We start from the raw sequence: 15,009 nt of genomic DNA, 5'->3' as shown, positions 1-15,009 counted from the left end.
TGATCCACTCTCGAGAGACTGCGTGCATTACATTTAGGCTAGGCTGCTATTTTGGCATCTTATTAGGTAGAGAATTAAGTTTCTGTAAAAGATATCGTTGAAATTTTTCTTTCGTAGTTCTTGCTCAGTACCTGAAGAATCTTCCTACCATTTTATGCAACTTGTTCACCTAATAAGAGATTGTTCTGTGACTTTCCATTATGTTTTGCTTAATTTTGTTTTTCGTCACTTGTTATCTATTCAGCGAATAACTTTAAATTGTCATCTGTAAAGAGTGCTTTTATCTGTTAGGTAATCTGGTTTTAGGTATTAGATGTTGCTTCATTATGTTTTTAAATTTTTACTTGCTTATTTAAAATTGCCTCCCAATTTCGTCATAATTTGTTGGTTATTGATTCTGAGACCAACTTTTCTTACGATCCCGCAAAATAAAGAGGTCACGTTTGATTTTGGTATCACGCTAATTTAGATATTAGAGAATCGACTGAGTGGAAAGTAATTAGGCAGGCTGCCGTTGAGAGAGAGAGAGAGAGAGAGAGAGAGAGAGAGAGAGAGAGAGAGAGAGAGAGAGAGAAATTTGTTATTTATAAAATAATGGAATGAAAAAGTTCAACTTAATTATTGGTATAACTGCAAATTTTATTTGAAAATCGTCTGTAAAGATGTTTTTCACCCATCTATATATTTACATTTTATTATTCGTCTCTAGACCTTCCAGATTATAGTTCGTGCTGACTGAATAATAATAATAATAAAAAAATACATTAATTTTCCAGTCCACTCGGAAGAACCAGTTCCCATTTTCTTTGGCTATGTTTGTAGAAAGAGAAAATCTTAATGGGATACTAATGTAAATGTACTCACCGGGGGAAGAGCGTCGCTTGAAAATTTTGTATTCATTTACTCAAAGTCTTCAACGTATCTGCAGAGCATTTTTGATTCCTAGGGATAATAAGATTAGAAAATATGGGTTATAGTCAACATGATCTTTGACTCAGGTGTCATTAAATAAATAATGCATGGGTTGCATGTTTGAAGGAATGCGTTACTTTGTATCAGCGATGACTTCTGAGTAGAGATATTTTTTTACCCATAATGTTATTTTGGTCGTATCCACATGCATGTAGTACGTTTGATAGATATTCGTCTCCCCTCCCCATTCCTTCTTCCTCACACTCCCTCTATCATTCCCCCTCCCCCTCTCGTGTAGTAGGCCCTATTTGGGCGAATTCCTTGATTCCCACTGCGGCACGAAACGAGCATATTTCTAAGGAATTTATGAAACTAAATTTTTTTTTTATTTTAAGGTCTGTATTAAATTTGTACGTTCAGTATCTGAGGTCAGTGTTGCTCGACTTACAGTTTTGAGAACTGTTTTTTGAGGGCAGGAAGCCCTCGTCAGCATGTTGACTTTGTTCAAAGTTTTGTGTGCCAAGCGGTTCAGAAAAGGCTAGGACATTAACCTGCCTCCCTGCGGAGAGAGTGTGAGAAAGTCTGAATTTTCCAATTTTTTTAATGTTTATAGCTATGTACGCCAATTCCAGCATTGTAGGCTGACGTTGTGATGTTATTTTAGTATAGACTTACTTATGTAATTAGTCACTCTATATTTATTGTTGCTTTTATCGGAATGTAAACAGTTTAGCATTCTTAACATCCTAAAAACTTGACGCAGTGCTGTTTACGTAAAGACAGAATTCCAGCTCTCAGTACCGGAGGTACTCTCGAGTTGATTTCTCGAACGCCACCCGTACAAGCGCATCGACCAGATAGAGCCTAGTCCTACGAAATTCTTTCATTTAATCAAGGGCATTAGGGGACGCCGATGTCCCTCTGAATCTCTAAAGATGCTTATCAGGAGTAGGCGCGCAAGGCATCGACTGGAATATGTAAATCGCAATTCGTCGAAAGCTTTGGGAGAACGCTATCTGATGCGAATATCAAACTGGGTCAGTATATTAGAGGAATAAGTTTTGGAGGCCAGTGTGACGTGATTCTCTCCCCCCTCCCCTTCCCACAAACCCTCCCTCCCCCTCCACCATCACGAATATACTTTGTCCTGTAACGGAATAAGCTTATTGGCGTAAAAGGCCTTCTTTTATGGGGAGACGCCGATGAAATGCTAAAAGATCAAGGCTTTCAAGAAATTCTCCCGGTTGCGAGATGGCCGAAGAAAGGCCTCCTTCTCCTCCTCCTCCTCCTCCTCCTCCTCCTCCTCTCGCTCATTTCCCAAATTGGAGAATTCCGTAGTGCCGTGGCTCGTCCTTGACCACAATCAATCGGGTTATGAGCTTCGTCGTACTTTCCTCCAGTCCAGTATCTTGACATTCATTAGAACAATATTGTTGAGAATTTTACCCACCCCATTTTATTACCCTCTTTGTTATAATAGTGGGCATTTTCACTTAAGTTATTGTTGGAATGCTCCAGCGTAACTTTTTTTTTGCTTGGGTCCTTTCGTTATCAGAGGTTAGTTATGTCAAAAATTATTAAGTGGTCTTGCAATTGAAAGCGAGAAGGTTATGATTGGTTTTGTTTAAGCATCTCTCTCTCTCTCTCTCTCTCTCTCTCTCTCTCTCTCTCTCTCTCTCTCTCTCTCTCTCTCTCTCTCTCTCTCTCATACACACAATTATTATTATTATTATTATTATTATTATTATTATTATTATTATTATTATTATTTCAGCACACAAAAAGACCCTCTTGTGGAGATATTTTGAAGTATATTAATATAATACATTATTTATTAGTTTTCGAGAAGTAAAGAATTCTGTTTTATATATTAACATACGTCAGAAAATTACGCAAAAGTGTGTTTTTTTTCTGCATTTATCAGAACATATTCTTTCGTGTGCCGTTATTATTATTATTATTATTATTATTATTATTATTATTATTATTATTATTATTATTATTATTATTATTATTATTATTGTATCCTTTTTTCTTCCTCCCTCACACACGTATGCAAGGGTGTATGTGGGTCATGCTGTAGTGTACAGTATGTTCCTAATGTTAGTATTCCTAATGGTAGTTTTCAAGATATTCCTAATGTTAGTTTTCGAGGTATTCCTAATGTTAGTTTTCGAGGTATTCCTGATGTCAGTTTTGGAGGTATCCCTAATGTCAGTTTTCGAGATATTCCTAATGTTAGTTTTCAAGATATTCCCAATGTTAGTTTTCAAGATATTCCTAGCATTCCCAATGTTAGTTTTCAAGATATTCCTAGCGTTAGTTTTCAAGATATTCCCAATGTTTAATTTTCGAGATATTCCTAACGTTAGTTTTCAAGTTTCAAGATATTCCAAATGTTTGTTTTCGAGATATTTCTAACGTTAGTTTTCAAGATATTCCCAATGTTAGTTTTCGTGATATTCCTAACGTTAGTTTTCAAGTTCCAATATATTCCAAATGTTAGTTTTCCAGGTATTCCTAATGCTAGTTTTCAAGATATTCCTAATGTTAGTTTTCAAGATATTCTTGATGTTAGCTTTTTGAAACTGAACCATATGAAAACATCGTCTTAGAAGGCACCCAGCATCTACTCTGGCGTAATTGAGATGTGGACTGCAGAGAATATTTCTACAAACCATTTAAGTGCTTCTGACTCACGTTAGAATTGTCTCATAAAATAATATTAACACTTATGGCTTTTATCTGGGAAATTTAGTTCATTTTATAAGGTTCAGTCAGGTACTTTGTATCAGTTTTATTTCGGTATTTTTGTAATAGTGCTATGAGTTAATTTTTGTGCGTCTTCGTGGAAGAAAAATCAGTAATAAACTTGCAAATAAAGGAGACGGAAAATAAAGGACATGGAGTAATAAATCAGTCTTATGGAAGAAAAATCAGTAATAAATTTGCAAATAAAGGACACGGTGTAATAAATTAATCTTCATGGAACAAAAATCAGTACTAAATCTACAAATAAACCTCGTAGGAGGTTAATCCCGTCAGTGCACCCCATGCGATGCACTGTAGGCGTTACTTAAGGTTCTTTGCAGCGTCCATTCGGCCCCTAGCTGCAAATCCTTTCGTTTCTTTTACTGTACCTCCTTTCATATTCTCATTCTTCCATCGTACCTTCCACCCTCTCCTAACAATTGATTCATAGTGCAACTGCTTTGAGGTTTTCCTCCTGTTACACCTTTTAAACCTTTTACTGTCAAATTCCGTTTCAGCGCTGAATGACCTCATTGGTCCCAGTGCTTGGCCTTTGGCCTAAATTCTGTATTCAGTCATTCATTCGTAACCTTAAGAATAAGAAATGGTGCAAGATAGTGGAGAGGTGCCCTGGTAAAATTGTGTAAGATTCCAGGACTGATTCATAGAATCGTTCGTGGTCATAGGAGGGAGGCGAGGAAAAAAAAAATGGTAGAATGATTCAATTAGAGATTAAGTGAAGTGAAAAAGGACATTGATTAATGGCAGTTGGAAAACAGAAAATGGGAGTGTTTGTGGGTGCGGTATAAGAATGTAGAAGAAGGAACGAAAACAGTATACATATATACATACATACAAAATATTGATTAGGTATCATTCGTATGAGCACAGCAAAACCAGGACACAGCGCTCTTAGATTCCTCTGAAGATTCACTCACACAGCCATCCATTCGGCCATAACGGTACGCTTATCACGTAGCAAGTGCATACACACACACACACACACACACACACACACACACACACACACACACACACACACACACACACACACACACACACACACAGTCGCAGAGTGAAACCAGTCAGCGAGGAATATATCACGCGCGGTTTTTTGTGAATGAATATTCCCGCTCTGGGTACACCGCCACGTTTTCAAGATTGTTTACGCAACAGTACCGTTCGCTTAATCTGCAATTTTCCATTATCTGTTCTTAGTGCGAGGTCGTGTGACAATGACAGTTTTTGGTAGGTCAAGTTCCTTTTAAAAAAGTGCGGTCCTTGGGCTTCTAAGGAATGAAAGGGAGAGTAATTGGACCGGCAGACGTTCGTAAAAGTCGATCTGATCGAGCCCCGGGCGAGTTCGTGTGAGTTGCATGATTTCTCGCGCCATTTTGGTGCGGTATACTGAATGTCTTTTTTTTTTTTTTTTTTCTGGCTGGAAGAGTAATTTTTTTATATGAATTTATTGTTTGAATTATGTGATTGTAAGTATTGTATGGTCAGTGGGCAGCTGTAATTTTATATATATATATATATATATATATATATATATATATATATATATATATATATATATATATATATATATATATATATATATATATATATATTTACATAACCTGGTGAATGTGACGAACGGATTTCGTGTATTTTAGCGAAAAACAAAGTTCCCAGCATCACATTCGCTTTGCTACATTTTATTTAATTTCAAGTGAAGCACATCAGAATTTCTATTGTATAATTTATACATGTTAGGCGTCACAATTTTCTTAACACTTGCCTTAACGTTGGAACTGTGGCGCGGAACAGGTATCCTCTTTGCTTGGAGATAAATGTAATGCCTTTCGTTCCCTAATTCAGATTGAAAGTTTTCAGGGAAAAATATATCAAGGAAATATTTTTAAGATTGATTGCATGCAGTCTGTTACTCACACACACACACACACACACACACACACACACACACACACACACACACACATACACATATATATATATATATATATATATATATATATATATATATATATACATACATACAGTGTGTGTGTGTGTACGTATGTGTGACTTTTTGCAAACGCTTGGTGTTTATGCTTATATTTTTCGGAAACTCGTATAATTTATTTTATATATATTATTGTTTGGATAACTAGAGGTATTTTGCTTGTGTTTTGTATATATTATAAGACATACAATATATAATTATATATATATATATATATATATATGTCAATATATTTATATAATATATATATATATATATATATATATATATATATATATATATATATATATATATATATATATATATATATATATATATATATATATATATATATATATATATATATATATATATATATATATATATATATATATATATATATATATATATATATATATATATATATATATATATATATATATATATATATATATATATATATATATATATATATATATATATATATATATATATATATATATATATATATATATGTTTGTTGTATGTGTGCGTGCCCGCATGTAAATATACGTGTGTGCATACATTCATGCACGTAAATGTACATCGCCTATGCTTGCAAAAAAAAAAAAAAAATTTCAATGCACATTGTCGTACTTCGATCAAGCTCAGTCACATCTCATTTCTTTGAATTTGAACATTATCTTCCTTGCTAGAGTTCCTCCCCTACGTTTGTCTCTCTCTGTTTGAGATCAGTTTCCATCTGTGCTTTTTCTGATCTTTTTTTTATCTCTTTAAGTTTTTTTTCCTAGAGATGACGCATGTTTATGATGATGCTGATAAGAATCTTCACCTCCACTTGGCTGTATCAGAAGCGAGAGCAGGTACACACGTTAGAGCTCATGAGGAGAAGGCCACTGACGAGGAGGAGGAGGAGGAGGAGGAGGAGGAGGAGGTGGAGGTGGAGGGGAAAGAGAGAAGGGAGGGAGGGAGGAAGGAGGAGGAGGAGGAGGAGGAGACGGAGAGGGAGGAGGACCGAGAGGTGCCTGCGTCAAATTGGGAAGACCCTCCCGGTTCTACCTCCTTTGCACCCTCCCTACGTTCAGAAAGGGGGGCTCCGTGAGGGGACGAGGAAGAGGAGGAGGGGGGGAAGGGGAGGGGAAGAGGGGCGGCCCCTGCGGCCCCTCTCTCTCTCTCTCTCTCTCTCTCTCTCTCTGCCGAGCGACTCTCTCACTCAGTGCCTCCGCGGCTCCTGTGGCAGCAGCACGACCACAATCACCTGCAGTAGCATCATCACCAACGCCCCTGGAGACCCTCGTCTACCCTAAGGGCTCCATCTGCCCCGAGGAGCCCGTGCCGTCGTCGTCCTCAGCCCTCGCCTTCGGGAATTTCTGTCAGGGCGGGTGGACCCGAAATCTGCCGCTGGTGCCGCCATCCCCTTGGACACAGCAGCCACAAGGCTTTTTCCGAAAGGCCGGAGGAGGGAGGAGGAGGAAGAAGAACACTCCTCCAGGTTTGACCGCTGACGCCCCTCGGAAGCCCAAGGACCAACTGCTCGTTCTCGTCCTAGTGCTGGTTGGGAGAGGCGTCTTTGCGTGACTGGGCCGGAGCCTCTGTGTGGGTTGTTGGCACAGGCTTTCTCAGCAAAACCAGACCCCGTAATAATCGTCATCTCTTCTGTGGCGTGTGGTGGTTGTGTGTGTTTGCACGCTCTCTCTCTCTCTCTGTCTCTCTCTGTCTTTCTTTCTCTCTCTCTCTCTCTCTCACTCTAGTGCTGCGGTGCTGTGGTCCCTCCCTGTGGTTTCGTCGTCTGTGCGAGTGAGTGTTCGTGTATTGTACGTGTTCACAGCCGTGACATTTGTATGTGTGGAGTTTCACCGTTCGTTCGTAAGCCAGTGGACAACGAGCATTCGAAACGACAATGCTGGTTGTTCTTCTCCACTGAATTGAGAACCGAATAATATCTGTAGTCATTCCTGCCTTAACAATACTGTCCACCGCCAGTGTTCATTGCTATTTGCCACAATAGCACAACTCCATCCCCAGCACTCATCAACATTCCCCCGAAGAAAATATATCTTAAAATAAAGCAAAAAAAATATTCACAAGTCTATGGATACTCTTGGCCAATAACCTCCTCATGTGTGTGGAATAGCAGTTGTCAACATATTTCCTGTCAGAAGTCTTTGTCGCTGTACACCAAGTGTCTGATTGTTCATTTCTTCAATCTGTCCCTGAAAAAAAAAAAAGCTGTACAGTTAAAAAAAAAATAAAATAAAAGAAGTCGAGTGTTTATTATTTGTAATAAAAAAAACACCATAACCTGTTAAAGCTGCATCTGTGATCTAGTGCAGGTGTAGACGAGCACGTTTCATTTATCACGTAGTTAAAACTCCACCGTCGACCCGTAGGAAACAAAAGTGCCTAAAAGCTTGTAAAAATTCACCCCGGCGCCGTCAAACCCATCGCAGTCGTCACTTGTAATAATAACTTCGATAGCTAGCTCATTTGCACAAGGGGGGGTGGATGATCTACTTCCCCCCACTGGGTGTCTTTTACGTTCCCGAAAAGCACACAGAGCCTTAGTAAAGTAGATGGATTCGTAACAACTACTCTTGAGTGTCCAACCAGAATTCCGCATTGGAGGTGCAATTAGATACTTTCGGTCAGCTGGAAGTACTGAGGAGGAGGAACGTCGAGTGAAAATTCAATAGACAGTTAGAAAAGGTGTTTTTTTTTTTAGTGTCTTCCCTCAGGAAAAAAAAGGTCAAGAATGAAAACGAGACTCTGATTTGGGAAAACGAATAATCGAACGCTGCAATTTCCAAATTGAAAAGGAAAATTAGTATTGAGGATCAACATCGAGTGAAGAATTCTATAAACAATTAGAAAAAGTGTTTTTTTAGTGTTTTCCCTCAGGAAAAAAAAAGGTCAAGAATGAAAGCGAGACTCTGATTTGGGAAAACGAATAATCGAACGCTGCAATTTGCCGAATCGAAAAGGAAAGTTAGTTCGAGAAAGGGAAGAAAGGTAGAAATCGACTGGAAGTGGTTGTTGATCCTGGTTGGGAGAAGCATTGACCCCTGGTCGCCGTAGTATTAACTGGGTCAGTGGTGTGTTGGCCAAGAATGCACTTGCTCAAGGCCTCTCTCCCACTACTTTTCCCTTCTTTGTTTTAATGTGATGGTCCTTCGAGTGTGAACCTCCAATTAATTTGCCTTGCCTGAAGAGGAAGAGAGAGAGAGAGAGAGAGAGAGGGAGAGAGGGAGAGAGAGAGGGAAAACTCTCTCTCTCTGACTTTCCTCGCCAGTCAGTGAGTCTCCTGTTCCTGGAAGGACGGAACATCAGCAGGGCTAAATCTCCTAAATCCTCCTTTTCGAACGACAATTGTGTTAGTGTGTTGAGGTGTGACCCGCGGAGTGGGCCTCAGAGCAGGTGGGTGTGAGGTCAGGTGGAGTGGGCGTGTCTTAGGTGGAAAGGAAGGCTGTGATTGGACGAGGGCGGGGCCTGGTCGAGAGCTGGACCAGTGGCGGGCAACAGTGGGAAAGGAGGCTGGGAGTCGCTCGCCCGCCGCTACCGCAGTGAGATCAATGGCACAAGACTCCTCACACACTACTAACTAGACCCGTCACACCCCAGCATCCTCTCTCCCCCCTTCCCGTACCCCCCCAATACTGAAGCAACCTCCTCTTCCTACCAACACACACACACTCACGCACGCACGCACGCACACACATACTCACATACACACGCACACACACACGTACACAACATCATCATCATCCACGGTCTCTCTCTCTTCTTCTTCTTCCAGTGGGCATCGAGACGCCATCGGTGCCAGGCTGTGGTGATACAACGCTTCTTCCCCGATACATGAAAACTCAATCGTCCCCACTCACCTCCACACATCACCAGATACAAAGACATTAGAGTTACACGCGAGCAAAGCCACACAACATATACTCAGAAGACCCTTCACTCACTAACACATAACACACACACACACACACACAAGCATCTTCTTCTTCTTGTAAATCAACGACTCCGAAGCCTTAGACCAGTAGGATAATTTTTGGGCCTTATAATTGTCTGTGACCCTTCTCCTCCTCATCTCTGATTCCTCTCCAGCACTCGCCTCTTTATTTATCTGCCGCTTGGTCCTGTGTGTTATCCTTCTCCCGTGGTGTGTGACATGGACTGATCGCGTATTTCGTGGACTGGTTTAAGAATTTAAAAAAATAATAAAAAAAGAAACGTTTGATCGTATTTGTAAAAGGTGTTGGTGGTAGTGAATCTGGTCAGTCCCTTCGACAGTTTAATAATAATCTCTTTCTTTTTCTTCTCCTCTTCCTCCTTCCTGTACTCCTCTTCTCCTCCTTCTAGCGTTTGTGGAGTGTGCGTGCGTTTGTCTTTTATTTCCCAGTGGAGCGATTGTTGTTGAACTTATAATCGTCCTGCTGTTGTAGTGAACTGTTGTTGTTATGCTGCTGCGATTATAAGTAGGTGTCGTTGTGTGAGTGAGTGTTGTCTGCCTGGGACCCCCCCTCTGCTCTCAGTGGAATTTAAGTAATAATAATAATAATAATAATAACACAATTTCATGGTCTCCATCGTCATCGCTTCACTCACGTCCAAATAAGATTTTCTGTTACACTGTTCCGGCACAAAACTCGGTGATCTGTCGTAATTTTGTTCGAACGAAACATTCGGTGGTTGATCATGGACTAAAAGTGCTTCGAATTTGGAAATTATCATGAAAACGTGCGTGTGAACTATTGGGAAAGTGGAATAAGATAAGATCATTCGTGTTGAAAAAAAAAACACAATTCGATACTTCTGCTGGAAAAAGTAAGATTCTAATTGATAAGATTAAATTGAAAGATTTAAGGAAAGGAGAGAAGGAAGGTTGTGTTTTCGCAAAAAGGGAAAATATTCGCCGTTTGTTTTGAAAGAGAGAAAATACACAAATCTGACCTGCCGAAGATTCTTGAGGTTGTAACTAGCCATTGCTGTCCTCTCGATGGCTAGCTTGAATCGACTCAGAGAACGTCAGTCGGTACGCTGCCACAGATGATGTGCTCTGTATGGGACAAAAAGACTTCTTTTAGTTAATGTGGACTCAAAAGGCCCAATCCTGAACACGGCTCTGCTACTGGTGGAGGAGGCTCCCCACTCCAGATAGATTCAGGCTCCAGAATTCAAGAAGAAACTAGTAAGTAAAAGAGACTTAAAAATAAACTAGAAGAGAGAAAGTTCGCAAGGCAAGTACACCATCAGAGAAATTGTCCTGCACCAGATACTGAATTTTTCATTTGCATTGGAAGCAGATTATCATCTTTACATTATACCCCCATAAGGACGAACATTTAAGGAGGAAAGGGCACGGGACTGGTTCAGTCAATCGAAAAGACCTCTCTCTGCATACTGTACAGCTCGACAAGGCTCGTCTGGCGTTCCGTCTGTCGCTTGGCAAAGTAGAGGAGAATCGGTTTGACGCGTAAACCGGCAAGATGTTGGATATATTTCGCGGCCTCAAGAATTTCATCAAAGTCTCCCATGTCCACATCGATTCCTCGGTGTTCCGTCTGCACTACTCGATCACAGTGATGATCCTACTGGCATTCAGCCTCATTGTCACCACACGCCAGTACGTGGGGAACCCGATAGACTGCATACATGCCAAGGAAATACCGGAAGACGTGATCAATACGTACTGTTGGATTCATTCGACGTACACCATACCCTCGGCTTTCAACAAGGAGCTCGGGGTAGACGTTGCCCACCCGGGCATCGAAAAGTCCAAGAGAGAAGAAGAGAAACGATACGTCAAATACTATCAGTGGGTGTGCTTCTGCCTCTTCTTTCAGGTAAGCTCTCGTTAATCCCTACGATGAAAATTCTTTTCAAATTTAAAAAAAAAATTCTTACGATAAATTTCAAGTTTACTGATATTCATTTAGACGGTAAGTCAGAGAACGTTTAGGTTAAAATTACGGGTGGATTTTTTTCTTCAATCTAAGATCTTTATAAATTGCCATTATTTATTGTATGGGTTATTATTCATAATTTGGAGAGTCGGAAACTAAAAATTGATTCATTTATAAAAACGTTCTGGATTTATTGTCCTGTGCGTTGAGTTTCCTTCAAATTTTTAGACATATCATTTGATTACATTCCGATTATTGTCTTGCTTTAAATAAAAACTCATGGTCAGTTTTCAGTAGTGGATTAGAAGTTTATGTTGCAAGTGAATTTTTAAGCGAATTCAACAAAAAAATATTTAAAATTAGAAGCGCTCTCAAAGCGTGAATCGCAAATCTTTAAAATTCGTAAACATCTGCAGATATTAGGAAAAATTTTGTGTAATCCATAAAAACCCATATATATATATATATATATATATATATATATATATATATATATATATATATATATATATATCAATTGAAATAGTCAAATGCCATATGCTTCTTGTAAAATACGATATAAAAATGCATGTTGAAATGGTCTTGATTTCTAATCCACCCATATCTCATTTACAGGAATAGAATTGAATGGTCTTAATGAATATAACTTTCCATCCAGATTGGAAGTCACTTTATTGTGTAAAGATAATTGTCTTTTAGATTACTTTATTGTGTAAAGATAATTGTCTTTTAGATTACTTTATTGTGTAAAGATAATTGTCTTTTAGATTCTAGAAGTCGCTCACGTGTTCAATATCTGGATGTTCATACCATGTGGATGTTAGTGAAATTCGGCAAACAATGTCCGTAGAGTTTATCAGCTTCTTGCTGTCTTATATATATAGGAATTATATTTCCCCAGTTTGAAATATCAAGTATTTCTCATTTTAATAATGAATATTGCTCATTTACGGTATACTTTTATTTGGAGAATATTGATGTTCCTTGCCAATAATCGTTTTTTGTTAATTATTTAAAAAAATACAGGTTGTTGAGGTTGCATTATAAATGGAAGTTCTCCTTACTGATATTTTCATGTACGTGTATGAGAATTATGAATAATCGTTATGTTTTTTCTGTTTGGATGAAATATAATTTATAAACGTTTTAAGGTTAGAATTATAATTCTTTTTTTGTTTTACATTTTTCTAACAATAATATAGACTATCTTTATAATATCGACTATCATTCTATAATTATAACCGAATGACCTGACCAAGCTTATGTCATAATGTAGATTGATAGAATATGTAATGAACGACATACAATAGCATTAACTTTTTTATATATGAAATTACAATGATGCATTATGTAGCGTATACTTATGTTATATATATATACAGTTTAGCTGTCATGTGCTTGAGGGGAAATTCACCTTTTCAGCTGATGGTCAACTGTGGAGTTCTAATGATATATATATATATATATATATATATATATATATATATATATATATATATATATATATATATATATATATATATATATATATATATATATATATATAATTGTAATAATACAGAAATCCCATCATCAAGATTATTGTTACTGTTGTCAATGAATTGCTGACAGATTCCATTGCACTAGTTAAAATAGTTTCTTCGGAATTATGATACTTTTAAAGGAAGAAGGGAAACTAAATAGCTTCTTTTTTGCTGCTAATCTTTAATTGGACAAAATTGGTTAAATTTTGTAGGTGACATTATGAGAACATATAGGAATTCATGGACAAATTACTTATAACTGTTACTATCGATAAGGATGTTCGGGGAGTCCCCACACCATTCAAAAGATGAGTACATGATTGCAAGAATTAGTAGGAATTCAATTGCACCTACTGTAGAATACATCTGTTTTGTGAACGGCATCTTTGATGGTAAAAAACAGCAGAAGTGTTCAATGATTTTCTGAAAAAAAAAATTTTACTCTCAGTACTTGTGCCTTGAAATCCTCTTTCCACGGTTGGGATTTGCGAAAAGTCATTCGTTATTTGGTTTGCTATTTCCGTTCCCTGTTTGTTGTCGTGGCTAATGCTACGGAATTGCATCTACATAATTTTTCACCTGTGTATATCATTATTATTATTATCATCATCATCATCATCATCATTATCACGTGTTTGAACTGTATAAGTAGACGAATCCTCATGCATATCAGTAAAAGTCGTGTAAGTTTCATTAACTATCATAGACTGAAGGAGAAAGTCTTATAAATTTCATGAACTATCATAGAATTAAAGAGAAAGTCATAAAATTACTTGAACTATCACAGAATGAAGGAGAAAGTCTTAAAATTCCTTAAACTATCATGGAATGAAGGAGATAGTCTTAAAATTGCTTGAACTATCATAGAATGAAGGAGAAAGTCTTAAAATTGCTTGAACTATAATAGAATATAGGAGAAAGACTTAAAATTCCTTGAACTATCATAGAATGAAGGAGAAAGTCTTAAAATTCCTTGAACTATGATAAAATGAAGGAGAAAGTCTTAAAATTTCTTGAACTATCATAGAATGAAGGAGAAAGTCTTAAAATTGCTTGAACTATCATAGAATGAAGGAGGATGTCTTATAAATTTCATGGACTATCATATAATGAAGGAGAAAGTCTTAAAATTTCATGAACTATCATAGAATGAAGGAGAAAGTCTTAAAATCTCATGAACTATTGTAGAATGAAGGAGAAAGTCTTAAAAGTCCTCGAACTATCATAAAATGAATGAGAAAGTTTTAAAATTCCTTGAACTATCATAGAATGAAGGAGAAAATTTTAAAATTTCGTGAACTATCATAGAATGAAGGAGGAAGTCTTATAAATTTAATGAACTATCATAGAATGAAGGAGAAAGTCTTAAGATTTCATGAACTATCATAGAATGAAGGAGAAAGTCTTAAAAGCTCATGAACTATTGTAGAATGAAGGAGAAAGTCTTAAAATTCCTCGAACTATCATAAAATGAAGGCGAAAGTCTTAAAATTCCTTGAACTGTCATAGAATGAAGGAGAAAGTTTTAAAATTCCTTGAACTGTCATAGAATGAAGGAGAAAGTTTTAAAATTCCTTGAACTGTCATAGAATGAAGGAGAAAGTATTAAAATTTCTTGACCTATGATAGAATGAAGGAGAAAGTCATAAATCTCATTTCCTATGAAAGAATGAAGGAGAAAGTCTTAAAATTTCATGAACTATCATAAAATGAAGGAGAAAGTCTTAAAATTCCTCGAACTATCATAAAATGAAGGAGAAAGTCTTAAAATTCCTTGAACTACCATAGAATGAAGGAAATCACTCTTTGACCTAATTCTTCAAAGAGCAAACGTTATCCCCACAGATGTCCGCTTGTGCACTTGCAATGCATTTAATACTAAAGATATTTTTCTTTTTACTCTCCCCATCAGGAGACCCAAAAGAGAGAT

At 37.4% G+C, this 15,009-nt stretch overlaps 2 protein-coding genes across 2 annotated transcripts in view; both read left to right on the top strand.

The window, feature by feature from the left end:
* LOC136832902 (glutamic acid-rich protein-like) overlaps positions 1-6,752 on the top strand; it is a 39,858-nt gene extending 33,106 nt beyond the window's left edge. The window contains exon 3 of the mRNA XM_067094558.1: positions 6,429-6,752. Coding sequence (XP_066950659.1) covers positions 6,429-6,752 — 324 coding nt within the window. The remainder of the gene's footprint in view (positions 1-6,428) is intronic.
* Positions 6,753-6,812: 60 nt separating this feature from the next.
* Positions 6,813-15,009, top strand: part of shakB (shaking B) — a 723,747-nt gene continuing 715,550 nt past the window's right edge. Inside the window, exon 1 of the mRNA XM_067093386.1 lies at positions 6,813-11,496. Within this exon, the coding sequence (XP_066949487.1) occupies positions 11,140-11,496 (357 nt within the window). The 5' untranslated portion in view covers positions 6,813-11,139. The remainder of the gene's footprint in view (positions 11,497-15,009) is intronic.

This window comes from Macrobrachium rosenbergii, chromosome 50, assembly GCF_040412425.1.
Source record: "Macrobrachium rosenbergii isolate ZJJX-2024 chromosome 50, ASM4041242v1, whole genome shotgun sequence".
In the NCBI taxonomy this organism is placed as follows: domain Eukaryota; kingdom Metazoa; phylum Arthropoda; class Malacostraca; order Decapoda; family Palaemonidae; genus Macrobrachium; species Macrobrachium rosenbergii.
This window is presented reverse-complemented; position numbering and strand designations above follow the sequence as displayed.